A 26,392-nucleotide genomic window follows, 5' to 3' on the forward strand; every position below is an offset into this window, starting at 1 on the left:
CAAACCACTCTTAAAGAAACCGGTATTATGAAAATCTGAAGTGATCATCACAAGCACTAACCTAGGTCCTTTGCCAAATCACTGTGCACATGCACGTCCCATGGGCCTATAAGCACATCCAAAGTTAGATCACCTTATAATGAATGACTTAACAAAATATGTCTTTTATGAAAAATAAATTAAAAAATCAGACTTTACTTCTATTAAAAAAAAGCTTAAGAAGTATTAAAAATTTCTAGATCTTTGTAAAAGAAACCCTACACATTTACATTTCAGAGTATTACTAATCTTGCCACCAAAGACAATGTATTTTACAAGTTTATCAAAAATCAGTTTGTCGAAGACACATCACCAAGGAGCTGCACGGTGTCCAAACGTGCATTTGTACTATACTAAAGACAATCAAGAATATGCATTTTAGGCAAGGAACAAACATTAACTTTCCATACAGAGGGGACTGTGACTTAATGGCAGTTAAAAACCAGATGTCAAAAAGCCCCTTTCAAGAGGGCAGTAAAATTATTTTATGAAAAAGGTATACATGAGATACTGAAAACGATAAGCCTAAGGGACATGAGGTACTTTTATGATGTGGGTTAAAGAGCAGTCTCTTAAAAAATAAAAACTTCACCTTAATACAGGAGACACTCGGGGTTTTCTTTATGGGCCATAATGTATTCCATCTTTTTCTTTCTCTCTTTTAATTAATTATTTTTAAAGCACGACTTTCAGACAAGGAGGTACCCTTGCAGGTGCATTCCATACAAACTGACCATCAAGAAACAAGACGTTAGTTTTACAGCATCAACTTTATTTAGCTATTATTACAGAATGACTGTTTCTGGGAACAGGAAGGGCATCCTACAGTCAAGGGGCAAGAGACACACCAACACAGCTCAGAATCGATATAAAAAAACAAGAGTTTGAAAGAGCGCGGAGGCGAGGCGGCCGGGAAGCGCCGAGAGGAGGAGGGCGAGGCTGGGGTCCCCGCGCCCGCGCCCCCGGCCCAGCCCCGACCCGGTGGCCGCGGGGTGGGTGCGTGTTGGGGGCGTGGGCTGGGCGGGAGGAGGCAGAGAGGGGCGGGGGACGCACACGCCGCGCTCGGCCTAAGGCAGGCCGGATAAGGCTCCGTACTGGAGGCCCCAGCCGGCAGCGTGAAGGGCCCGGGACGCCGGCCGTCTGCGGGCGGGAGGGGAGGCCTGAGAGAACCCGGGAGAGAGAGAAGGGACAAGAAGTTCCGTACCGCCATAGAGCCACTCTTCCTCCTCATCCCCTCCGGTCCCGCCGCTCAGCTCCGACACTAGGCGCTCGACCTCGCCGGCCGACATGGCCGCCCCGAGCACAACTTAAAGGCGGAGATCAACAGCCCCCTCCAACCCCTTCCCCAGCCTCGCTGCCCGGGGGCTCGAGAGGGGCGCGAACCCGCCGGCGAGCGAACGAAGAATGCTGGAGACTCAAATCCAAGGGACACGGCCGCCGCGGCGGCGGAGGCGGCAAAAAAGACGACTCCGGCGCCGCTCCGCCCGCGCACGCGCAGCAGCACTCCTGCAGCGCGGCGTCTCTAGGTGGCTTCACTTCCGCGGCGTCCACCTGAGCCTGGTTGCGCATGCGCCTCTTAGTCGGCCCCGCCCTCAAGGAATCTTCTTCGCTGTCTTAGCGTGGCTTCTCCCGTGACGTCATGCGTCGGCTAGGGTTCCCCTCCCCCAACCTTTCCTCTAAAAATCCGTGTTGCTCTTGCTGGAGGGCACACCATTGTTCCTCTCCGCTCTTCCTGCATTGTTTCTGTTCTCAGCCGGGTTTTTTTCTTCATCTTCCTCGAGGCCTTGTTTCATTCTTTACATGTTGTATGAGACTTGATACAGAATCATTACCTTATCAGTCCCCTATTTCTCATTAGAGAAGAAATAATAATTCGTGATCACTTTCTTGAAAAATTAGTTTTAACAGCAAACAAAAGCCAAACTAATAGTTCATTCTCCTTATTAAAAAGTCAAAGACACTCTCATCCATTACTCTCCTTTCCAGAAATAGCCTTCGTTTTTCTGTTTTATGTGCAGCATTATGAAATTTTCTATGTATTTTGTTCATGTGTATTGTTTTGGTGGAAGTACTTGAGGTTAACGAGTCTTAAAGTGTACAATACTGTAGGTACCATTGTGTGGATTGCTTTTTTTTTTAAGCTCAGCAATGTCTTGAAGATCTTTTCCATGTTCTTGAACATCAAAGTATATACATTTTTAAGTGCTTTCATAATATTCCATTGCATGGCTATCACAAAATGAATATGGCTATTTACCTATTGTACATTTAGATTGCTTTCACCTTTTCACTGTCACAAAGGAAAAAACAACTACAATGAAGAGCCTTGTAAATGACTTCTTGCAGGTTTGTACACATTTCTCTCCAAGATAGATCATAAAGTGTGAAGTATTTAACAACTTTGGGGCTACTTTTGAGAATACATCCTCCAAGGAGATCACATAGGATGGGTCAAAAGTGATTTTCTAGTTCTTAACCATAACTACCAAGTAGTAGCATGAACTCAAGTCAATCTCTCTATGCTTCAGTTTTCTCATCTATAAAATGGGAAAGCTGAGTTAAATGATCTCTGAAGTCTCTCTCCATTCTAAAGTGTTCAAACAAGATGCTTGCTTTTCAATAGAAAGAAAGCCATTCTAGTTTTACAAATCAATAATGGGTTTACTTGCTCTCCAGTCAATAAATAATGTTTTTCATTTATTTATTTAACAAATATTGAATATCTGCTGTTTAAGAACTTAAAAAATAAAGGTATGAGTAAAACATAGTCCCTGCTCTTAAAGAGCTCTCAGTTTATTGAGAGGAGTCAGAAGGGTCATAAACAGTAAACTCTCCTACAAGGGAAAAGTGGGTCTGTTGTAATAGAAGCACAAACAAACTGTTTACATAACACCAGTGCCACACTCTCATGTTATTTAAACAAATCATGTGGTTTTAATCCCCCTTACCTTTGAACACTCCTCTGTTGCTATTTCAGTCTCCCTTATCTACAGAGTATAATTCCTTGCATACTTCTAAACTCTGTTGAGATATAGTCAACTTTGTGAAATCTTTCCTGAATCCCATTTATTTATTCTATAAGTATTTCATGGGGGAGGGGTCTACCAAGTGCCAAGGACTCTTCTAAGCTATGTAGATTCAGCAATGAGTAAAACAGTCCTTCCCTTTGTGAAGCTTTCATCCCAAGGGAGACAGAATATAAACATATAAATGTACAATATGTCAAACGGTGATAAGTATTATGAAGAAGAGTAAGCAGGACGGGGAACCCAAAGTGGAGTGATGAAGAGGGGTAAGGTGCAATCTTATATCAAGGGGTCAGGTAAAGTCACTCTAATGAGGTGGTACAAGAGAAGAGACTCAAATAGAGAGAAGTATCCATTATGGATTTCTGGGAGAAGCCCTACCAGACAGAGAATAGGAAGTACAAAGGCCCTGAGGCAGAAGCATACTTGGAGCATTCAAGGAAGCCAAAGCTGCAGTGAAGTGAGGGAGTGAGAGGATATATAGATGAGATTAGGATTATTGGGAGGTGGGTAGTGTAGAGCTAATCACTTCTTTCTACACACTATGGCATGTGTCTATCACATCATATAATAATTACCTGACTACATATCTTTTCCCTGTTTCCATAAGACTCTTCTCCAAGTCCTCCCTCAAACAGGGTATCTTCTTACATGTCATTCTACTTTCTGATATGGTGTGTAACACGCAGAAGATTTTCTTGGCCACTACTGACAGTAATGAAATGAAGATTTTACATTCTGCTTGAGAGTATTGTAAGGCAATCACTCACAGTTCTGTCTATTTATCTTTCTACTTATCATTCCATGAGTCCTTTGGTGGTTTTATGGGAGAACCAATTGCCTGTTGATGAGGAGCCAGCCTCTTTATGCTGCCTAAAATGAGCTTGTCCTTTAAGGCATTACTTAAACTGAACTGAATTGATGAATAATAATTGATGCATCAGAATCGCCTTCATTGTAGAGGTAGCATTTGAGCTAAGCTTTGAAAATGAAGATGTTCACAAGCAAAGAAGCCCATAAATCACTAATAATAACTCTTCAAAGACCTCTTCCTTCTTTGCTTCCAATCTGAGTTTCTTGCCTCGATAAGCTTCCTTAGTTAAGGGTGACTTCATCTCCCACCAGGGGAGATTTCAAAGATAGGTAGCTTCAAGATATTATATAAAATTATGACCTTACCAAACTACAATTCTCCATATATTCTGATTATATTTGTTTCCCATTTGTGTGTGTGTGTGTGTGTGTGTGAGAGAGAGAGAGAGAGAGAGAGAGAGAGATCTGTTGGTTCCTGCCAAAAAAAAACCAAAACAAAAAAACCAAAAAACAAAAACCCTGAAACAACAAAGTACCACTTTTAATGCATCTGTCTCTGAGAAGTACTGAAAGGGAGTGCTTAGTAGTTGATGGTTAAAATGATGACAAGAGGTAAAAAGTGCCTTGCTCAGTGTTTAGTAGATAGTAAGTTCTCATAAATGTGTTTTAAATAGATACGGCATTTAGGCCCAACTGTGCTATTCACTGCCAACTTTAGTTATGTCCCTTCGATGTTCCTCAGTTTTCTCATCAGTAAATCGATATATTAAAATAGCATTTTATACCCACTTCTTGGAAGGATAACAAAGCTAAAATGAGGTTTTAAATGTGAAAACATCTGACAAGTTAGAGGTGAGCTGGTGCTATACGATAAAGAAATTTTCACATATTGAGGTATGGGGAAGTCATTCTGGCTTACACATGAGTTTTGTGGTTTTGTTTTTATTTTTTGGTTTTGTTTTTCCACTTAACGGAGGTACTGGGGATTGAACCCAGGACCTTGTGCACGCCAAGCAAGCGCTCTACCACTGAGATATAACCCCATCCACTGGCTTATACGTGAGTTAACTTGAATTTTATGCTAACTAAAATAGCCTGTTTATTTCCTATCAAACATATTTTGTATATCTGCTTTAATTATTAAAGGAAAGGGCACCTTGATCAGAAGTAAAGAATGTCCATGTTAAAAATAAAGATAAAATGCCTCCACTCCTAAGATACCGTGCTGGTCCTCCTTTGATGGTAAGACTCCACTCCCAGGTGCCAAGGCCATACTGACTTTCTGTGTACCTGCTGATCTTTTTTTTTTAAACCTTGAAGGAATATAATCCTGATTTGTTTGATGTTCTTTGTTCTGACAAGATAAAACTGTGCTGAAAACTATGCTTCTTTGGAGCAGTTCCTCAGAGGTATCCAAGAGTCTGTCTTCTGGTCTACAGTCCTCAGTTTGGCTTAAATAAAATTCTTTTCTATTCCTATAATAGATCACTTACTGATTATTTTTGTCGACATATATTATGGTTTAGGCCTTTTGTTCTTTGAGCAATCTGAGTAACTGCACATGTACAGAGTTTTCTTTGCTCTCTAGATACTAAAGTGAGGAATGAAGCCCCAGTTATCTATCTTCCTCTGCATTCTGGTATATTTTAACACTAAATTCTATTTAACACTAATTGTTTCTGGAAAATTGTTATCATCTCTCATTCACATCTACACTGTTGTGTAAACTGCACATTCTTTAAGGGTGAAAACAAAATTTTTTTATTTACCAAATGCTATCTTACAATATCAAGCAAATGGAAAGTGCTTGGTAAATCCTTAAGGGTTGATCATATATATGGAGGTCTTAGCAATGAGATGAAGGGAGAGATGCTTGATTTGATGAGAATAGGAAATAATTGCTGGCTACTTAGGGCAGAAAAGTACAAATCACATTTAAATAAGGTAAATCTGATGATCTTAAACATGTAACTGTAGCAAGAATTCATCTGACTCTGCTATAATATCTGAGAGCAAGAAATGGATTTTTTCCTGGTTTTTCTTCTCATTTCTGTTTACCCTGTCTACCAAGGTCATTCCATCCAGTTGCATGACTTTTAACACTGTCCATGTGATATGTATCAATGACTCCCAACTTTCTGTCTGCATTCTTAATTTCTCCTTGAGCTCAGGACAAACTGCTCACTCTGAAGCTTTACCACATGCCTCTCTTGGTTATTTAATAGGTATGTCAAACTTATGCCCAAAACAAAACTTGTGGGCTCCCCTCCCAAACCTGTCCTCTCCCACTTCCATCCTCTCCCAGGCTTCTCCATCATACTCTCAGTAACCACCAACTGACCAGTTGTTTAGCCAAAACCCAAAGAATCATCCTTGATTCCTCTCTTTCCCTCTTGAGTCCTTCTCATGCCTATGAAAACCCATTAGCAAGAACTGTTAGTTCTTCCTATAAACTATATCCCAAATCTGTCTACTTCTCTCCATCTCCACTGCCACACAGCAATTCAAGTAACACAGACCCCTTAAATAGCTTCCTGGTTACACATCAAATACAATCCAAATTTCCCACCACGTGACCTACAAGCCCCTTCATGATCTGGCAGCCCTTTGGGTGGCATGTGGCCATACAGGTTGTGCACTGTCCAACTTTATGGGGTCCCCACATCTCATTCTGACTCACTTTTTGTCAACTCTTTAAGTGTCATTCCCTTACATTCTCTGTGCTTATTTCCTCCTAGTTTCTTCAGATCTGCATTCCAACTCTGCACCTAACTCTCAGTCCCTAGCCTTGTTCCATTATATATACATGTCCCATAGTCTCATTATTTTAGCAGAACGATGTCTCTACTCATTCACTGAAACTTAAACCTAATTTCTCTCCAAAAACAGCACTTCTCTTCATCCTTCTATACTGCATGCCCACAATTTTCCTTCATCCTGTTGTACTGTGAAGCCTGGAGATAGGATTGCTATAACTCTGACGCTGGTGGGCCACTACCAGACTGTTATGGTCCCACTTTCTTGTGAAAACCCTCCTCCTTGTCAGTGCATACCTCCTAGTTAACCACCTCTGCCCCTCTCTCTTCATCTCCCCTCATTCACAGATGATGCTGGGGGTCGGGTGCACAGTCTTCCTTTCTTTTACCACTTGGCACCATTATGAGTGACTTGCATATCTGGCTTGCCTGTTTTTTGACGTCCTAGAATCTAACTATCTTACAAACTTCATTCACTCCACTTCAGCAGTCTGCCTTCAGGGCCACCCCATGGATTTTATTATATCCTGGAACTGTTCCCTTCTTGAATTTTAGAGGCCAAGCTAGTCTCTTTGACCCTAGCTTCATATTCTTCCAGCCTTTCTTTTTCATATTCCATCTCCCTTTTCCCTTCTTTGGTACTTGCCACTGTTGACCACTCTATTCTTTTTGAAACTTGTTTCCCTTATGACTCCACTCACTGGCTTCCCTTCTTCCACAGACCTGGAAATGTTGCTTAGAGATCTGTCCATCACCCTTATTGTCTTCTGTCTTCTTCATGCTGTCTTTAAGCAATCTCAAGCACACCCATTTGCTAATGATTCCCAAATCACCAGACTTCTGTCCTGCAATCCATAATCATACATCCAACTGTCTACCAGATGTTTCCACCTGGATGTCCCACAGTACCTTAAAACAAGTTCCCACTCCCATTACAATGTCTACTATCAAAACAACAACAGCTAGAATCTTAAAAAATGACACAAATGAACTTATTTACAAAACAGAAATAGATTCAAAGACATAGAAAACAAACTTATGGTTACCAAAGGGGAAAGGGTGGAGAGGGGAGGGGTAAATCAAGAATTTGGGATTAACATATATACACTACTATATATAAAATAGATAAACAACAAGGACCTACTTTATAACACAGGGAACTATATTCAATAGCTTGTAATAACCTATAATGGAAAAGAATATGAAAAGGAATATATATATGCATACATATGTATAACTGAATCACTTTGCTGTAAATCTGAAACATTGTAAATCAACTATACTTCAATAAAAATGCAAAAAGCCTGCACAATAACAGAAAATAACAAGTGTTAGCAAGAACTTGGGGAAATTAGAATGCTCGTACACTGTCGGTAAGAAAGTAAAATGGTATAGCAGCTATGGAAACAGAGGGTCCTCAGAAAAATTAAAAATAGAATTACTGTATGATCCAGCAGTTCTACTTCTGGGTATATATCCACAAGAATGGAAAGCAAGGTCTCAAATAAATATTTGTATACTCATGTTCCTAGCAGTATTATTCACAATTGCCAAAATGTGAAAGCAATCCAAATGTCCATTGGCTGGTGAATAAATGAACAAAATGTGGTATACATAGCAGTATATACAATGGAATATTATTCAGCCTTAAAAAAGAAGAAAATTCTGCTATATAACATGGATAAACTTTGAGGATATTAATGCTAAGAGAAATAAGCCAGTCACAGAAACACAAATAATTGTATGATTCTAATTATATGAGGGACCTAGAATAGTCAACTCATAGAAACAGAAAGTAGAATGATGGTTGCCAGGGGAAGGAGGAATGGAGAGTTGTTGCTAATGGGTATAGTTTCAGTTTCCAAAGACAAAAAAGTTCTAAAGATTGGTTGCATAACAATGTGAAAATACTTAATTTCAGAACTGTGCACTTAAAAATGGTTAAGATGGTAAATTTCATGTATTTTCCCATAATTAAAAAAACAGACATATAGACAAACAAAAATATGTCCCAACCAAACTCAGTAATTTATTCCCTGATATGCTTATGCTTCTCTTTTATTTTTTCAAATCTCAGTGACTGCCACTTACTAGTCACCCAGGCAGAAAACTGGGGCATTTTTCCCTTTGCCTCTCTCTTTGTCAGTCTGGTCACCAGGCTTCTTGGGTCTCTTGACATCTCTTCAAAAATCCCACGATGCCTACCCCCTTTTCTCAGTACCCCTATATACTCTCACCTAGAGTCATTGCTTTTACTGTTTTCTATCTCCTCTCCCTGCCCTAACTCTTACTCCATTCAAATTATTTTCCATTTACAACCTTTTTCCCCCCCGTAAACTCCAGCTATGAACAAATTATTTCCACTCCTAAAAATACACTCAGGCCCTCCATTTTGACAAGTTCCACAGCCATGGATTCAACCAACATTGGGTGTAAAATATTTGAAAAAGAATTCCAGAAAGTTCCAAATAGCAAAACCTGAATTTACCATGCACCAACAACTATTCACATAGAATTGACATTGTTACTAGGTATTATAAGTAATCTAAAGCTGACTTAAAGTATACAGTTTATGGGTTATACGCAAATCCTATGCCATTTTATACAGGTGACTTGAGCATCTGAAATTTTGGTATCTTGGTAGGAGGTGACCTGGAACCAATTCCTCAAGGATATCGAGGGATGATTGTATTTTAATAGTTCTCCATCGTTTGCTGCTAGTTAGAATGAAAAATGAGACTCACTCTGATCTAGTCCCTTCTTTTCTAGTTCCTAGCTCCTATTTCTTCATGGGCCTCTGTTTAAACAATACATTCAAGCTGTACTAAACCATTTGTAGCTCTAGAGAACACGTTGTAAGGTTTCATACTTCTACATATTTGTTCATGCTGCACTCTTTGCCTGGGCGGTCAGGTTCGCTCCTCCCCATCCTGTACACCTGGTGAGCACCTGGTTTTCTTTGAAGGAAACTGAAAATTCATGTCCTATATGAAACTTTTGACCACTTCCTTTTTTCCTTCACTTAGTCAGAATTTATTTTTACCAATTTGCAACACTTAAACATTTTTTTAAAAAATCATTGCTCTTGTAACATTTGATTGCATTTGTTTGCTTTACATGTGTGGGTACTTTTATTTCAGATTATTTTGAAGGCAAGGCTGTGGCTTTATCCATATCCTCAGTGCCTATCCACAGTGACTGGAATATTGTACATGCCCATTAAAAGCTGGTTGAATATATTATTTATTAGATTGATATGAATTGAAAATTTATTCAACAAACATTTATTGAATATCTGTTATTTTCTAGTGTTGGGGATTCCAGGTCTCTGGTGCACCATCTAGGAGAACAAATGTGGGAAGGAAAACAGGTATGTTAAAACTTACCCTATGATATGGCAAGTACTTAGCAGAGGTGTAAACTTTTCATGAATCAAGTAATAGATCTTATTAACCACTGCATCTTTGGAGCCTAGAGCAGTGATTACACTTATTAAGTGCTTAATAAATACTCATTGAATGAACCTCTGAAACATTCTGGGCTCAGTCTGTTGCCTTCATTATGCAAGTATTTCATGTTCTAACATGGGAGTGGCTGGAGAGAAATTGAGAAATCATGAAGGTTTTTGGTGCCATTAGAGTGTCTGGTTGTATCCTGTAGGCAATTTGGTCACGAGAGGCTTTCAAGCAGAAAAAAATGGTTGGATAAAGTTATCTGAATCGGAGGGACAAGAGATGGAAAACTGGGAAGTGATGGGGGATCACTGCTATTGTCCAGTTGAGCCATGATGGTGGACTAAGGCAGTGACAGCAAGCATGGATAGGGAGAAGGGCTGGATTCCAGATTTTTGAAGCAGATTAAGATTTGGTGCCTATGAGATGAGGGAAGATGGAGAAAGTGTAGGTGAAACTGGTATGTTTGTTAGACGCTTGTGTCCAATAATGTATGTGATAGAAATATATAAACTATAAAACATCACACAGCAGTCGGTTGCTTTTGTCTTCTCTGGCTGCCGTTAGTTTAGCTGGGCAACGTGGCTGTCCTCTTAAAGAGATATGTTCAGATTCAAGGGAAAATATCAAATTTCGAATTAGGTTTTATCATCCCTGAGATTACTCAAGGAGCAGCATCTGAGCGGGAGGGAGATGGAAAAAAAAATACCTCAGCTATCTCATAACCAGCTCCTTCTTCCTTCCGGGAACTTTCGAGGCGCCCCAGGACCCCGTGGCCCCGCCCATTTCTTCCCAGATCTCACCATTCTTTCGCGACGGGCATCCTCCCTAGCCAATCAGGCTCCGTGACGTCATTGTCGTGCGCCCAGAATGCGCCTGGACAAATCAGAGGCGGCCCCACGTGTACTGTGTTGACTGTCAAACTTTCGGGGACCCCAATTCCCGGAAGCTGTTAAGTTCTGAGAGAAGTACCGGCATCTGCGTCTGCGAATCCCCAGCCATGAGCACCCCGGGCGTTCTGTCCTTTACGCAGCAGGCCTGGGAGCAGGTGCTGGCCAAGGTGAAACGGGCTGTGGTCTACCTGGACACCGCCTGCGCCGAGAGCCTGCACTGGGGCTGCGGAGCCTCGCGGCTGCTGGAGGCCGTGGGGAGCCCTGCGTGTTACCTGCGGGAGTTCGAGCCCGCCGCAGTTGGTGGCGGAGCCGAGCAGCCCAAGGCGGTGTTTGTGTTGAGCTGCTTGCTGAAAGGCCGGACCGTGGAGACCCTAAGGGGCATCATCTGCCGCAGTCACTTCCAGTATTGTGTGGTGGTCACGGCTGTGAACCACGCAGTCCACCTCACGGCTAATCACGTGCCGGCAGCGGCAGCGGCGGAGTTGGAAGGGCAGCAGCCGGTGTTTGAGCAACTGGAGGAGAAACTGTGCGAGTGGATGGGCAACATGAACTACACTGCTGAGGTGCTACACGTCCCGTTGTTACTCGCTCCTGCTGCTCCCCACCTTGCCTTGACTCCAGCTTTTGCTTCTCTTTTCCCACTGTTACCCCAGGATGTGCAAATCCTCAACAGTGCCCGACCGGACAAGAGGAGGCTAGGAAGCCTGGGTGAGGTGGATGCCACTGCCCTGACCCCTGAGCTGCTGCTGCAGATCAGGTGTCTGGTGTCAGGCCTCAGTTCCCTGTGTGAGCATTTAGGGGTACGGGAGGAGTGTTTTGCTGTAGGTTCCCTCAGTCGAATCATCGCTGCAGATCTGGCCAATTTTGCTCCCGCCAAAAATAGAAGGAGGACTGCCACAGGCAGGGCATCAGTGGTCTTTGTGGACAGAACTCTGGATCTCACAGGTAAGTGGCGTTTCTATGGAGGGCTCCAAAGTGCTGGGACTTTCACTGATTCAGCATATATTTTATTTACCTCTTCCTATGTGTCAGATTGAGGATTTAAAGAAGAACTAGACGGACACAGTCCTTGATCCCACAGTTTATTGTCTGGAGGTAGATACAGACAAGCAAGTTGGCAATTAAAATCAATTTGTTAAATTCTGTAATGGGTAAATACATCCTCAATGTGCACTTCCCCCTATTAAACAAAACAACTGCATCTAGCCCAGTGATTGGAAACACTTACGCTGACATCGGGAGAATGAAATGTCCATCTGGCAACCTTTCAGAAATGTGTAGATATCAGTATTCTCAACAATCCTTCATAAGAGGGTTTTAAGTTGTTGAAGTATTAACAGATGACCAAGTGGAGGGAACCTGTACAACAAAACATGAAAATATTACAGTTAGTTCAGTTTCAGGTTGCTTTAAATGAGTGTTAATATGTGAGGCTGAAGTGAAATTTCACTAGAAAATGAGATTAAATAGAATTGTAGAAAATATTTTCAAATGTTTGTTGATTTATTCTTAGCTCTCGTTCTATTGAGGATTGGGTAGATAATCCCAAGTTGTAATAATATATTATTTATACACATTAGTAGCAAATGTTACCCTTAAAATAGGTGAAGGAAAAACATTTTATGATACTTGACATGAGCATTTATTTTCAAAGATCAACTTTATTGTTCTTTAATTAGGTAGATATAATGCTGCTGGTAGTATAGGCTGGGAAGTTTCAGGTTCAGGGAGAATAATCAGGAAGCTGACACTGGTAAGCATTACCTTCAGTAAGTTTTTTAAAAAAAAGTTGAATGAAGTTAAAAAACCACAATAAGTGCAGTTTTTGACTTTATAAGATTAATTTTCAGGTCATAAAATAGAAAGTAAGCTAAATGGTAATACTGAGATGTAAGCTTAATCATGTCACTGGAAAAAAGTCAGGTGTTCAGTCTGTAAGTGTGATTTAAATAAAAGTAATCATTGTAAACACTCCCGAACTGTTAGACGAATAAAAACACCTGATAAGTATATGCTTGTTTTTGGGTGTGAGGTATATACTGCTTATACTTCTATTTCTTTCTGCCCAAAATATGACATATTGTTTCATAATTAATCAAGGTCACATATTTTTGTGTCCTCCTCCACCCTGCCGGACTCCAGTTAGGCAAACTTTAATGTCCTGACTGTCCAGCATCATAGCAACTACTCCTTTGCATATCATGCATCTCTTTCTTGTATCTGGCTCTTCTAAATACAGAAAAAACAGGGTAAGCATAGCTTTTGCCCTCTAAAAGCTTATAAAATGAAGCAGTCAGGAATGATTTAGAAACTAAGAGCACATAGAAAGACAAAGTTGTCATTCCCTCCAGATCTCCCTCCCCACACTCACCCCTCAGCTTTCTTGCTTTTTTATCACTGAGAAAATATAAGCCAGTAAAAAACTTCTGTGTCTTCCCATCACCAAATCTACCAACCTTTCTACATCTGTACTTACATATTTTTCTTTCTTTCCTTCATATTTAGAGAAGATGTACTCTCCCTGGTACTATTTAGTGCCAACTTTTCCACCCTTGCAGACTACATCCTTTCCGTTTTCACATCTCTCATAGGTTTATCTCTTTCAAATACCCTCCCTCTTTTCTAGGTCATCATTTTTCAAAAAAGTTTTTCCTATGGATTTCCCCCATCAACATACAAACTGAATGGACCACATCCTTTCTTGACCCCTTGGGCTCCTCCTACTTCGTTTTCATTTTCGCTCTGTCTTACAGCAAACTTAGAGATTTGTCTATACTTGCTATCTCTACAGTCATCTGTTTCAATTTTCCCTTCACTTTAGTTAGGTTTATTTCCCCCTGAGAACTCACCCGAAACATCCTTTGTCAAGATCACCAGTGGCCTCTGTATCGCCAAATCCATTGTTAAAATATTAGGATTCATTTTGCTCAGTCTCAAGGCACCATTTGTCACAGCAGAGTAGAGGATGCAAATAGTTTTTAAAAATAATATTAAAGAAGCACAAAAGACATACAGATACTGCAGTTTCTTGTGTGACCCCATCAAAACACAAAACTGACATGTTATTTGCTTGCTCACAGTCCTCCCATCACACCCACTATCCAATCCAAGTTCCTTAGCTTTGTTTTCAAGGCCGCATATGACCTGCCTGTGTGTACCTCTCCCAGCTCCTCTCTTGCTGATCTCCCCTCACACACTGGTTTCCTGGCACACTGGCCGCCTCGCCATTTCTCAACACGCCACTTGTGTCCCAGCCGCAGGGCCTTTGAAGTTCTGCGGCTCAGCGGGGAGTGTTCTTCCTTCAGGTGTCCACACGGCTTTCCCGCTCACTTCCTTCGAATCTCCACTCACGTCTCCTCAGACAAGCCTTCCCTGACCACTTTCTTTAGATACTGTCCAACCCCTTACCCCACTTTATTTGTCGTTGTCTTTATGACTTCCTAACATGCTAATTGATTGTTGCCTGTCTCCTTCCATTTGAATGGAAGCTCCTGAGGGAAAGGGCTCTATTTTGTTTCCTGTATATTAACTAGCACTCAGAAGAGTGCCGTGAAAATAGTGGGTATTCAATAAATATTTCTTGAATGAATGGATGAATGAACAGGTAAATGAAAGATTGCTGCCAACTGGATATTCATTGAGGCTAATGTACTCATTTTTTCTGATTGAAAATATTTCTGAGACTCCTAAGTTGCATCAGTAGTTATTCACAAATGCAGTGAGTGTGCAGCAAGGCACACATCTTCTGAATATTCTAAAATTTGACACTTTGAGCCCACAGTAATTTTTGAGGAAAGAAATAGTAATATTAACTAATCATATTTATGTGACTATTTAATGGATAAAAATCATTTCCACATTACCTTATTTGATCTCCTCAACAAATTAGGTGAGTTAAGTGTTATTTACCATTTCAAGAATGAAGATTTGAGGCTCTGAAGTTGTTCTTTACTGAAAAAAAAAAACCCATAAACATCTAATAATACACCAGATGTGACAGGATTGCTCCGACGTTCTATTAATGTCCAAGGTCAGCATCTTTTGTTTTCTGAATTGTCAGAGTTGTTAGTGTTGTGTTGTTAAAGTCCTCACTTCATATTTGTCTAGGATCCTCTGTCAGTAGGTGGGCTTCCAGAGTTTTCTTTAAATTAGTGAAGGTACTCAGTAAGCAGATTGGTATGGGAGAAGACATTTTAGGTACAGGAGATCAAGTGAAAGAATATTTAATATTGAGAGGGGCATTGTTCAAAAGAAGCAAATGGGAGGTTTCTCTGGATAGATTCAAGGCAACAGGTAAAAAGAGAAAGAAAAATTCACCTACTTTGTCAAGGGTTTAGGAGGAACCATGTAAGTATTATTTTCAGTAGAATGCTGAGAGAATTATACAAGGTGATAATAACGCAATGAGAATGAAACTTTCTAAAGTTCCTTGAGGTATTTCCCAAGTACCTTTAAAATTATAAGGGCTCTGCTTCATTCCTACCTTCCTGAATAGTTGAATTTCAAAGCATCAATCTGGGGTAAGCAAGGTAGCTGTCCACGCATGGAGGAAAGCACTGACCAGGCCCAGGATGTCAGAGCTCACATTGGTTGAGATCTCCCGAGTGGAGAGAGGTCGCCTGTGGCAGCAGCAGTGACCTGGTGGGATAGGGGATAAAGGGAAGCCAGAGTGGGTGGGATAAGGGGATGTCCCTGGGGCCCAGCACATTTGCCAATCTACTGGTGCATGGAACAAAGTTTGATTTGTAGTCCCCTTTGAAACCAATCACCTTTGGCATACTGTAGCCAAGAAAAGGTCCATGAACTACTTCCCATTTTAAAATTATGACATACTCTTCTTCAGAAAGGATCAGAATTATTGCTGGTTGATGAAAGGTAGACTTTGGAGGATAGATCTAATTGGAACAAATTTGTTACTGTGGTTCTAATAATTTATAAATTGAAGTCTTTAATGAATACCTTTTGGAAAACCCTCCAAACTATCTTCTGAATGATCAGTTTATGGTTGATTTGTGTCAGAGATGTTTCAACATAGTGTTATGATTCCATATTGGTAATCCTCAGGGTTGATTTTCAGTGGTACATAGCTGTATTGTCAAACTTGTGTTTTAAATACTAAAATGCTCCTGTAATAGTAAGTAAAGAGAAATTCTCTGCTTGTTGAGACCACAAGTCACCAAGTACTGTTGCCCTGTGGAGGCGCGTGATAGGGCCTAGGAGCATCCTGGTGTGGATACAGCTGACCCCCAGAGGTGCTGAGGGCTCTGAGGCAGTGGAGAGAGTTCATGCTGCTAGTGATGGTTGTAGAGGTGCAGCACTTGTCCTTTGCTCCACGGTGGCCCAAAATTGGATGGCGTAGAGTACATGGTGTTGGGGGCATTATTGTTGGCATGAGTGCTTTTCGACCTTGGTCCAGGCTCTGGTGTCCAGGACCATAGCTGATCATCATATTCAAATTGTTTACTGATGTGTCCTGGATGCAAGAAGCACAAAGAGCAAAGAGCTGGGGTTCTCATGACTTGTTGTTATAAGAATTTGTTTTTACAAGTATTTGGTGTGGTTTCTTACATCAAGTTGTGGCTTACATTGGGGCATTGTTTAGCCAGGGATAGCTGCAGCAGATTATGCCAACAAGTTCTAAAAAATCAACAGGTAATTGGAAATTACTGAAATGACTTGAATGGTTTAAATTTCAGTTTAAATTACAAGACAGCAGTTTTAATATAGTGACCAAAAGGAAATATATTTTTAGTTTTTGATTTAGATGTTAATTATATGCATAGTATATTAATTTGTTGTTTGTTGTTAAATATTTTGGATGCCATCCTTGATTTACCATTAGAAGACTTATATGCTTATGTATACTTCTTAGATGTAAAATTGGCACTAACAAAAATAACCTCCAATAGTTCATAAATATTTGACAGTGTTAATATCATGCATACAATATAGAGAAATTTCTCACCTTTTTGTCATCATCTTTGCTGAAAGTAACATCACATTGTCTAATAGTTGTTTTATTTATTTTCAGTAAATATTTATTGAGTGCCTACTGTGTGCTAAGCATTATTCCAGGTCTAGGGAACAGTGGTGAACAAGATAGGTAAGTTCCTTGCTCCCCTGAAGCCTTGTTCTCAGGGCTTAAAAATATAGAAAGTTTATTATAGTTGTTTGAGAAGTAGATGGCCACCAGTGTCTGTTACTATGATTTTGGCATACTTCTACCATGTCTAGACCACACAGAAGATTGCGTTCCTGCCGAGTGCTTCAGGCATGTTTGTGTAGGGGATTTAAATACAACATACCATGGACTATTCTGGCTTCTGATTTGTTTCAAGGGGCAATTGAAAAGGTAGACATGATTGATGAATCTCTAAAAGATTTGAATCTGGTTTTCTTTCCATTCTTTTCTGGCTCTTGAGATCGACTGGAGTGCTTTGTTGATAGTCTACACATTCAAGATCAAAAGATAGCAGTGGCGGTAACTCTGGGAATTAAATTTCCTTTCTTGGTTCAATTCTCCTGAATTTTAGTTTCATGTAAATTTTAGTTTCATGTAATTTAGTTTTAAATTAAATCCATTCAATTAAAGATTAATTCCCAATCCAATGGGTGGTTCTTAATCTGAGGATTATGATATAATGGTACATTTATATTGGCTTTAAGGTGTAGTTTTATATTATTTTGTTAAACTCTTGGATTTTGAGACAATTAATAATGGCTAACATTTGAGAGCATACTACTTTTCTCAGCATTTTACATATATAAACTTCTTTAATTTTTATAATAATTCTTTTATAATTTTTCCCATCTTACAGATGAGGAAACAGAGACATGGAGGAGTTAAGTAACTCACCCAAGATCACAAGCTAGTAAGTGGCAGAGTCAGGGTTTGAACCTTGGCAGTTTGCTCCAGAGCCTGTGCTCATAACCTTTCTCATCTGGAGGCTTTCCTCAACCAGGATAATAGAGATAATACTAATATGGTGTCCAGAAGCTAGCAGCTTCAGAGACTGAAAACAGTTGTTGGACTCTGGTGCTGCCTTAATGTTCAGAAAAGTGACTTAGTCTTTTCTCTTCCATGTGATTTTTCACCAAATGCAAAATAACCAACTAGTATCTTCATTTTAGAGTCCAGAGGATACTGTTTAAAATAAGCATAGTTATGAAACACAACTGAGAAACCATATAAGACTCTGACTAGATTGCTGGTGTTAGATCCAGACCAGTCTAATAACTCCAAGTCCTAGTTTAGTGACTTACTTGCTGTTTGATCCTCATTGAGGCTTTTGAAGGTTTTCTCATTTGTGAATGGTAAAATAGCTACCTTAAAGTGCTGTTGGAAACATGTGAAATCATCCATCCATCCATGTGTCCATTCATTCATTCAATATATAACTAATGTAGATAAGAGATTAAAAAGTGATAGGTTTTCCATGTTAGATAGCATAGCTAGGGAAGACCTCTCTGAGGATGTGACATTTGAGCAGAAACTGAAAGAAGAGATGAAGTAGGCCATGTGACAGTCTTGGTGTAGAACCTGTAAGACCCAGGGAATGGCAAGTGCAAAGGACTTGAGGAAGAAATATGCTTGACATGTTTGAGAAACAGTAGAGGCCAGCATGGCTCCCTTCAGCTTGCCCCACAAACAAGGAGGGCAGTGATAGGAGATGAAGTTGGACAGACAGGCAGAAGGAATGCATTGTAGGATGAAGTAAGGACTTAGGTTAAAAGCTAAAGTATGATGGGAAAGGTGGAGGGTTTTGAGCTGTGATGTGACACAATCAGATTTACATTATACAGGATCGTATATGTAAGGAGTGAGGGGATTACAATATATGGAATCTGCTACTACTATCTAGTTTGTGTAATAGACATGAGTGGCTAGTATCAGTAGTCTTAGCTCTGCCCCTTCCCAGTCATAAGTCCTTGGACAAGTTGTAACTAATAGTCTCAGTTTCCTGATCTATGAAATGAGGATAATAATAGTACCCACTCAGAGGGTTGTTGAGAGGGTAAAATAAGTTAATGCATCTAGCTCCTAGAACAGTGCCTGGTACATAATGGGGAAAATGTTTATTAGTACTTTTATTGATTAATTATATGCCTTTAAAATGATTTAATGTTTTATTCTTTTAAATGTATGTTTCCCCCCTAAGTATAAGAGTAAGAACAGAAATACAAGAATAATTTGCCATACATATAACCCAGCAGAATTCTATTACTTGACCTGTTATGAGAGTTGGTTAGAATTAACTAGTTGTCAGGAATTATATTCTGTTATACCTGGAGGAAAAAAAAGTGGAGTAAGTGAAATATTTCTTTTATATGATCCTGCAAGATCACTACAATTTTGATTACTTAAGCGAGTGTAAAGAATGACCTGGATGATTTTGATTCATTTTATAAATATTTACTGAGCAGCTTTTATCTGCAGTCTCTGTGCTAGGTGATAATGACATGAAACCTCACTGTTAAGTATGTCATTGGGACTAGCAACCTCACGCCCAATTGGAAGCAAATTAAAAATGCTGAATCCCAGGCCTCACCCTAGACTTAGGAATCAGAACCTGTGTTGTAACCAGATCCTCAGGTGATTTGAATGTGTAGTAAAGTTTGAGAAGTGCTGACATAAAGATCAAAAAGTAAAAGCTCCTGTCTATGAGGAACTCAGAGTCTAATGAAGAAGACAAAGCTTAGCAAATTCTAGTATGAATGCTATGTGCCTTCACAGTGGTTAAGTACAAATACTCTCTTAAGGGGTGCCAGTTTCTAGACCAGTGGTTCTCACATTTAAACCACCCCAGAAAGTGATTTTTAAAAATGAGTCTAGGCAGAGGCTGGAATCATTCATTGTTCTTTTGAAAGCTCCCCATGCTTGCAGAGATAGAAGAAGGAGCATAGGTTGTTCTGGGAGTTCTTTTAAGATAATTTTTATTAGAGCTTAAGGTGCTTCAGGGTTGGGATGAATGACTGAGGGAGTGGTAAGAGATGAGGAAGTAAGGGTAATGAAGATGATGAGGAAGGAGACTGGGGACATGTTCCAAAGGCCTTAACTTTCATGCTCAGTTAGGAGTCAGAAAAAGTTTTTAAGGAGGAAAAGTGCATGTACAGATTTCCTGTTGAATGAGTTCTCTGGTAGATAATGTGATGGATGGATTTACTGATTACAAGATAGGAATTTGAGGGGTGATGGGGTGGGTCTTTTTGTTGTTGTTGTTTGCCTTTTTTTCTAGTCAAATTTATTAAAGTACATTACATATAGCACCATTTATCCTTTATAGTGTGTAGTTTTGTCAAACAACATATTGTCATGTAACCACTACTACAATCAAGATGGAAGAATGGTTCCATCACTCCAAAAAATTCCCTTGTGCTCCTGTAGTCAGTTTCTCCTCTCACCCTCAGTCCTGGCAATCATGAATCCATTTCCCGTCTTTAGAGTTTACCTTTTCAAGGCTATCATATAAATGCAATCATATGGTATTTAGCCTTTTGAGTGACCTCTTTCACTTACAGTATAATACAGTTGAGATTCATCCATGTTGTTGCTTATATCAGTAGTTCATTGCTTCTTATTTACGGGTAATATTCAGGTATATAGATGTGGCATAGTTTGTTAATTTGCTCACCAGTTGGGCTGTATGCTTAAAGCCTGTAAAGAGGAATAACACTGATATCTGTTGGCTCAACTCTAATTTATACTTTGTGGTGGACAATGATTCTTAACTCTTTTGAAATTAAGGAACTTTATTGATCAATTGATCAAAGTTATGGACTATCTACAAAAAAGCATAAACTTACAATATTTCTCATGAAATTCAGCCCTCCTATCTATCTATGGAGGAGCCCAGCCTAGGAGCCATGGGCTTCTTGGGAAAAACGCATGAAATACTGGAGGCTAGGAGATTGATCAGGAGGCTATTTTAATATCTAGGTAAGAAATGATATGAATTTATACTGAGTCAATAATAGGAAGACGAAGAGAGGAGTAGTTTGGTATTTAACTGAGACAATAGAGTGGTGACTGATACAATGCTAACGCATTAAGGGAAGGATTTGAAGACCTTCCAAGTTTTCTAGCTTGGGCAATTTCAGAATCCATTCACAGAAATAAGGGAATGTAGGAGAAATTTAAGGTAGGGGCAACATAATGAATGTTATGTGATTCTCTTACCTAAAATTACTGTATGGGGAAAGTTACTTATTGAATAAACTTTTATAATTACAGCCTTATGATTTTCCCCACCCTGTCCCTTCAAAGTTCTACCTGGTATATGGCAAACTTAAGCAGGCTTTTGACTGGTATGTGGCATCTGCTTTAATATATCCTCTTTGTACTAGGTTTGACTGATGTGAGGTAGTGTTAGAAATGGTAACGTTAGAGGGGATCTAATAACTAGTGCTCCTTTCCCCATCTAGATTCTGAATCAATTGATTATGAGATAAAGAGTTGCAGAGGCCAAAACACCAGTTTTATTATGGATACAGTGAACATTAACAAAGATTCTTTTTTTTTTTTGTCATTCACTTTTATTCTACATTGTAATGAGGGTTCCAGCCACTTAAATAAAGAAAGGAAGAAAAAGGCATAAAGATTAAAAAGTAAAATCATATTCATGAGCAGAGAACATGAATGAAGATTCTTAATGCCAAATCCAAGTGTTGAAAAGTTTACACACTCTGGACCAGAGCAAGTCTCTTCTTCCCAAAGGCAGAACCTATCCTAGGAAGAACAAGTAGATGGCCCAAGGAAAAGTGATTGATTGAAGAAGGTGAAGCAGTCTCAGGAGTGTTGGGATATTTGTTGTCCCTCTACATAGAAGGAAACATCAGGAGTAATAAAGAAATATTCTACTCTTACAGTACTGAAATGTCATTATAAATACTGAAACATTTCAAAATAATGAAATACAGTCACAGATTCTTGGGAAAGAATGATGGGAATCAGAAAGGAAGGGAGTTTTTAAATTTTTATTATCTCTTTAATTTGCATTCTTTTCTATTGAAGCATAGTCAGTTTATAATGTGCCAATTTCTGGTGTACAGCATAATGTTTCAGTCATACATATATATTCACTTTCATATTCTTTTTCATTATAGATGACTACAAGATATTGAATATAGTTCCCTAGGAAGTGAGTTTTTTTAATACACTAATTCCAAGAGTCCAGTAGCCCTGTCTCAACACAAAGGGACACTGTGCACAACCCCAGAATATCCTGTTTGTGAAATGTAGAGAAGACTCTTGTGTATTTATCTCTGAGCCCTTCTACAGTCTGACTGAGATCTTGTGAAGGCTCCTCAATTCTTGCTTCTTACTTCATTCCGTGCAAGTGAGGCAATGAAGAGGTCATGTGCCTTAGGATAATGATACTAGCAAGCACAAGCACATTCACATATGATCCACAGGGTCATACAGGATTGGTATTTTTCTGGTCCTGTTAACTAAAATGTTTAGCCTTTGAAGCAGTTAGCTTAACTTAGGATCTCAGATACTAAGGCTTGAAGATATTTAGGTGCCAGTTGGAAAAACTCTTGAGTTTTTAGCTTGGTAAAATAACACCACATTTATGGAAATTCCCTCAGATTACACAAGGAACTAGTGGAAGATGGGACCACTAGAGCCAATGTCCCCAATTTCTTTCCTACAGCCCCTTCAGAAAAGAAGGCAATGGGAAATAAACTATCCTCTGGCCAGACTAGACCACGTTGCTGTTGGCTAGATTAACAGTGGGACAGGGAAGAAATAACTGGGTTCTGGTTGACTTCCACTCTTGAGCTTCTTAAATAATATTTTAAAGTCCCTATAATAAAAGAAAAAATAAGCTCTCTGAAAATTTAAGTGTGATATAAATGTCAGCATTTTATTCATTTCATGAAAGAAGAATCTGAAGTTACTGTGACGTTGAGAAGCCCCAAATGCTTAGTTTATGTTTGAGTCATGTAAATAGCATTAATTAAATTTTAAAAATGAATATTGAAGCCTCTAAAGTTGGACATGTGAGAAACTGTATTCACAGAAGAGCAGGTCAATTAGTTGAAAGTCCATACCTGCTTTATCCTTCATTATGGAACATGTTAGCTATACATTCCTTTTGACTAAACCTAAGAGGCTGAGTAATCCTGGTCATGTAAATGTGGCATTTTCTTAATTCTCTTATGTAATATTTTCAACAGTTTCTGATAGGATGTAAATTATTTTTCTAATTAGGTAAGTCTCATGTGCTTCTTGTAGAAAATACTGGTCATAAAATGAAGTTTAGATAGAGTTTACGTCATCCAAAATCCTACCATTCAAAGATAACCCTTGGTAAAATTTTAGGGTATTTGTATGTGTGTATAACATAGTTTTTTATCTTATTACAACAAGAATGTATGCTCACCATGGAAAGTTTATAAACTGTAAATAAATAGAAGAATATAAAAAAATCACAACTTGAGAACTGCTTCAGTGAATATGCCATAATTTTAAAAAATCCTCTACTTTTGAACATTTAGAATGTTAGTATGTAATATTTTAAGGATGTAAATGTACTTTGGTTTTGTAAAAATAACTATTAGCTATTAAACCTTAAGGAAAAATAAGAATGCCATGTCCTGACTTCTCATATTTAGAGAGTTTCAAGAGGACTGGAGTAGTCAATAGTTTTAATTTAACTAATGGTTTATGGTCAGCTCCCCAGCACTCAGACTGCAAGCTACTCATTAAATTCATTTAATTTCATTAAACTGAGGATTTAATAAACTGAGACTTGCCAAAGACCCCTGCTTTTAGCATCAGGAGGAGGAGTGAGTAGCAGCTAGATTGTAGGGGCTAAAGAAGTTAGAAAAGAAAGGCAGAACATATAGGCCACTTGTTTGCGCCATGTGTCTGCAAAGCCGACAAAAAATAAGAGTAGCTTGTGGGCAGGGCTCAGAATTTGGGCACCAGGTTCAAAGGAAAGTTACTGTAGTGATGAGTGGAAGTTGTGTTTTTTTTTTTTTCATTTATTTAAAATACAATTTATTTTATTTCAAGGAAAAGGACTTTCAGCTTATTTCCTTAATGTTCTTTAAGATTTGAGCATACATTTTTGAAAGAATGGGTTATATAAAATATTTAAGTGTACATGATTAAAAAGAACTGGGTAGTTTTCATTGGAGAAATTCATTGTGAGATTTCGTAACTTGGAATTGTATTTCATCCTATTGGCCAGTATTCTTCTAAACTACAGACACATTTTACATACAAGGAGAGTCTTGATAATTTATCTTTCTGACCAAGAAGAAAGCACTGCAAGAATATAGCCATGACTAGCAACAGGCAGAGTATTCAGTGATGGAACTACACATCTTAGTTGTTTTTTTTTTATCTCAACCTATGATAAATATCTATATCTACATTATTTGTGGATAGACATCAAGTAATTTAAATTCAAGAGTGGAAGTTTTTAAATAAATGAGGAGGATACTAGTGAACAGAGAAATTCATGATGCTATGGGGTAATACTAGTATATCCAGTCCAGGCTTAAAGATATGATTCTTTTAGAGACTTCTGACTCTCCCCTTGATCCCAGGAACATATATAGTCACTGGGCATTCGTTCAGCAAGTATTTAATGAGTAGCTTGTAGTCTGAGTGCTAGGGAGATGACCATAAACCATAGGCAACATAAATAAGACATGGTTCCTTCCAGACCTAATTAATGAACATTTTAGTGGTAAGACAAGGGCTCTTTTCTTTAACATCAGAAGCCACCTTAGAAGCACTCATGTTGGCTCTGTTTCAAGTCACTTTTATGGGCCTGATTTTTTTTAATAAAGAATTTTTGGAGTTATCTGCCTCCTGAGTTTGAATTCTTCCTCTGTAATTTACAGCATATGTAATCTTAAGCAAGTTATTTAAACTGAGTCTTCTACTCTGTCAATGAGCATAATAACACCTACCTTTTAGGGTCATTATAAGAATTAAGTGTATTAAGAATTAAAGTACAGTATGAAACTTAATACCTGGTGCATCATAAGCTCTCAATAAATTAACTATTGTGATAAAGATGATGATGGCGATGACAGCGATTCCATGGATTTCTGGTTTAGGCTTTTCTACCCAGTTCTTCTGTCCAATTAATATGACATGGCAAAAAAAAAAATAGAGAGACATTTGGAAGTAAAATAATTTATTTGAAGTGGGTCAGATTAAAGCAAGTTGATTTGGCCAGTCCCACCCATTGTTGGAATGATGTCTTCCATGCAGTGATGGGTTTTGGAAAGATAACTTGGTCTCATGGAAAAAATATTAAACTGTGTCATTGGTCTTGAATTTTAATTTTAGTTTATTCATTTATTATTAAAAGAGTTAATATATGTGAAGCATCTAAAACAGTGCCTGAAACACAGAAAACACTCTATAAATGCTTCTACTACTGCAAACTGTTACCATTCATTCCTTTGTTCTTTCCTTCATCTCACAAATAATTAGTGAGCCTCCTAGCTACCAGACTGCTTACTAGACATGGTGGGTAGAGGGTGAACTAGATAAACAGTTGCCATTATGAAGTTTCTAGCAAAGGGGAGATTTGCTCTTCTTGGTCAGGTCTCTAAGCCCTTATGGGTTTTAAGATCTTCATCTGTAAAATAAAGAAAATCTCTTTTGCTCTAAAATTTCAGGAGAGTTTATACTGTGACACCATTTACCTGACTGACCAAATGTTGTTTATTTATTTATTCATTAACTACTTATTCAGGTCTACCACGTGTAGGCACTATGCTAGGGGCTGGGAATATAGTAGTAACCAGAGTAGACACAGTGCCTGTCCTCAGGGACCATTAAATCCAACATACAAGACATACGTTGTCTAGGTAATTGTGAGCTTAATTAGTGTTACTAAGGGCAAAATGTTAGGTTTGTGTTATTGATTTGTGTAACAGAAACTAAAAATGTATGTTGTTTTTGATAGAAGAGGTATTACAAAACATTACTCCAGCTTGTTTTTCCTCCCATTTTGTGAGTTCGTATTTTCTTGTCTGCTTAAACAGGAGCAGTTGGACATCATGGGGACAACTTGGTAGAGAAGATAATTTCAGTGCTTCCCCAGCTTCCGGGCCACACCAATGATGTGATGGTTAACATGATAGAGCTCACTGCACTCCGGGCTGAGGAGGAGAATCGGAATATGGTTGCACCCGGCTGTCTCGCACAATCCCAGTAAGATACGTTTGTTTTTTTTTTTTTTTTCCTTTCATCCTCCTCCCTCTTTCCTTTTCTTTCTTGCCTACAGTGTTCCTGCAGAAAGGAAACAGTGAAGAGTTAGCCTGGTTGAAAAATCCATAGTGGGTAGCATTTATATAAAAGAATTTGTTCTTAACTTTGAAATAGCCATTTTCATTAAACAATATAAGCCAAAAGGTGCAGAACTTTATAGAGGTGTTAT

General features: G+C 38.9%; 2 protein-coding genes across 45 annotated transcripts in view; one reads left to right on the top strand and one right to left on the bottom strand.

Moving 5' to 3' along the window:
* FIP1L1 (factor interacting with PAPOLA and CPSF1) overlaps window positions 1-1,601 on the bottom strand; it is a 68,700-nt gene extending 67,099 nt beyond the window's left edge. For 10 of the 43 annotated variants that reach the window (XM_074347934.1, XM_074347926.1, XM_074347907.1 and 7 more), the window contains exons 1-2: window positions 1,244-1,593; window positions 62-106 (exon numbers count right to left, since the gene is read on the bottom strand). In XM_074347934.1, coding sequence (XP_074204035.1) covers window positions 62-106; window positions 1,244-1,328 — 130 coding nt within the window. In that variant the 5' untranslated portion in view covers window positions 1,329-1,593. Of the gene's footprint in view, window positions 1-61; window positions 107-1,243 lie in introns of all 43 variants that reach the window. The other 33 variants (XM_074347902.1, XM_074347969.1, XM_074347897.1 and 30 more) reach the window with 12 other exon arrangements.
* Window positions 1,602-10,836: 9,235 nt separating this feature from the next.
* SCFD2 (sec1 family domain containing 2) overlaps window positions 10,837-26,392 on the top strand; it is a 359,971-nt gene continuing 344,415 nt past the window's right edge. The window contains exons 1-2 of one of the 2 annotated variants that reach the window (XM_045525023.2): window positions 10,837-11,924; window positions 25,998-26,166. In XM_045525023.2, coding sequence (XP_045380979.2) covers window positions 11,087-11,924; window positions 25,998-26,166 — 1,007 coding nt within the window. In that variant the 5' untranslated portion in view covers window positions 10,837-11,086. The remainder of the gene's footprint in view (window positions 11,925-25,997; window positions 26,167-26,392) is intronic. The other variant, XM_010966085.3, reaches the window with a different exon arrangement.

Source organism: Camelus bactrianus, chromosome 2 (assembly GCF_048773025.1).
Source record: "Camelus bactrianus isolate YW-2024 breed Bactrian camel chromosome 2, ASM4877302v1, whole genome shotgun sequence".
Lineage (NCBI taxonomy): Eukaryota > Metazoa > Chordata > Mammalia > Artiodactyla > Camelidae > Camelus > Camelus bactrianus.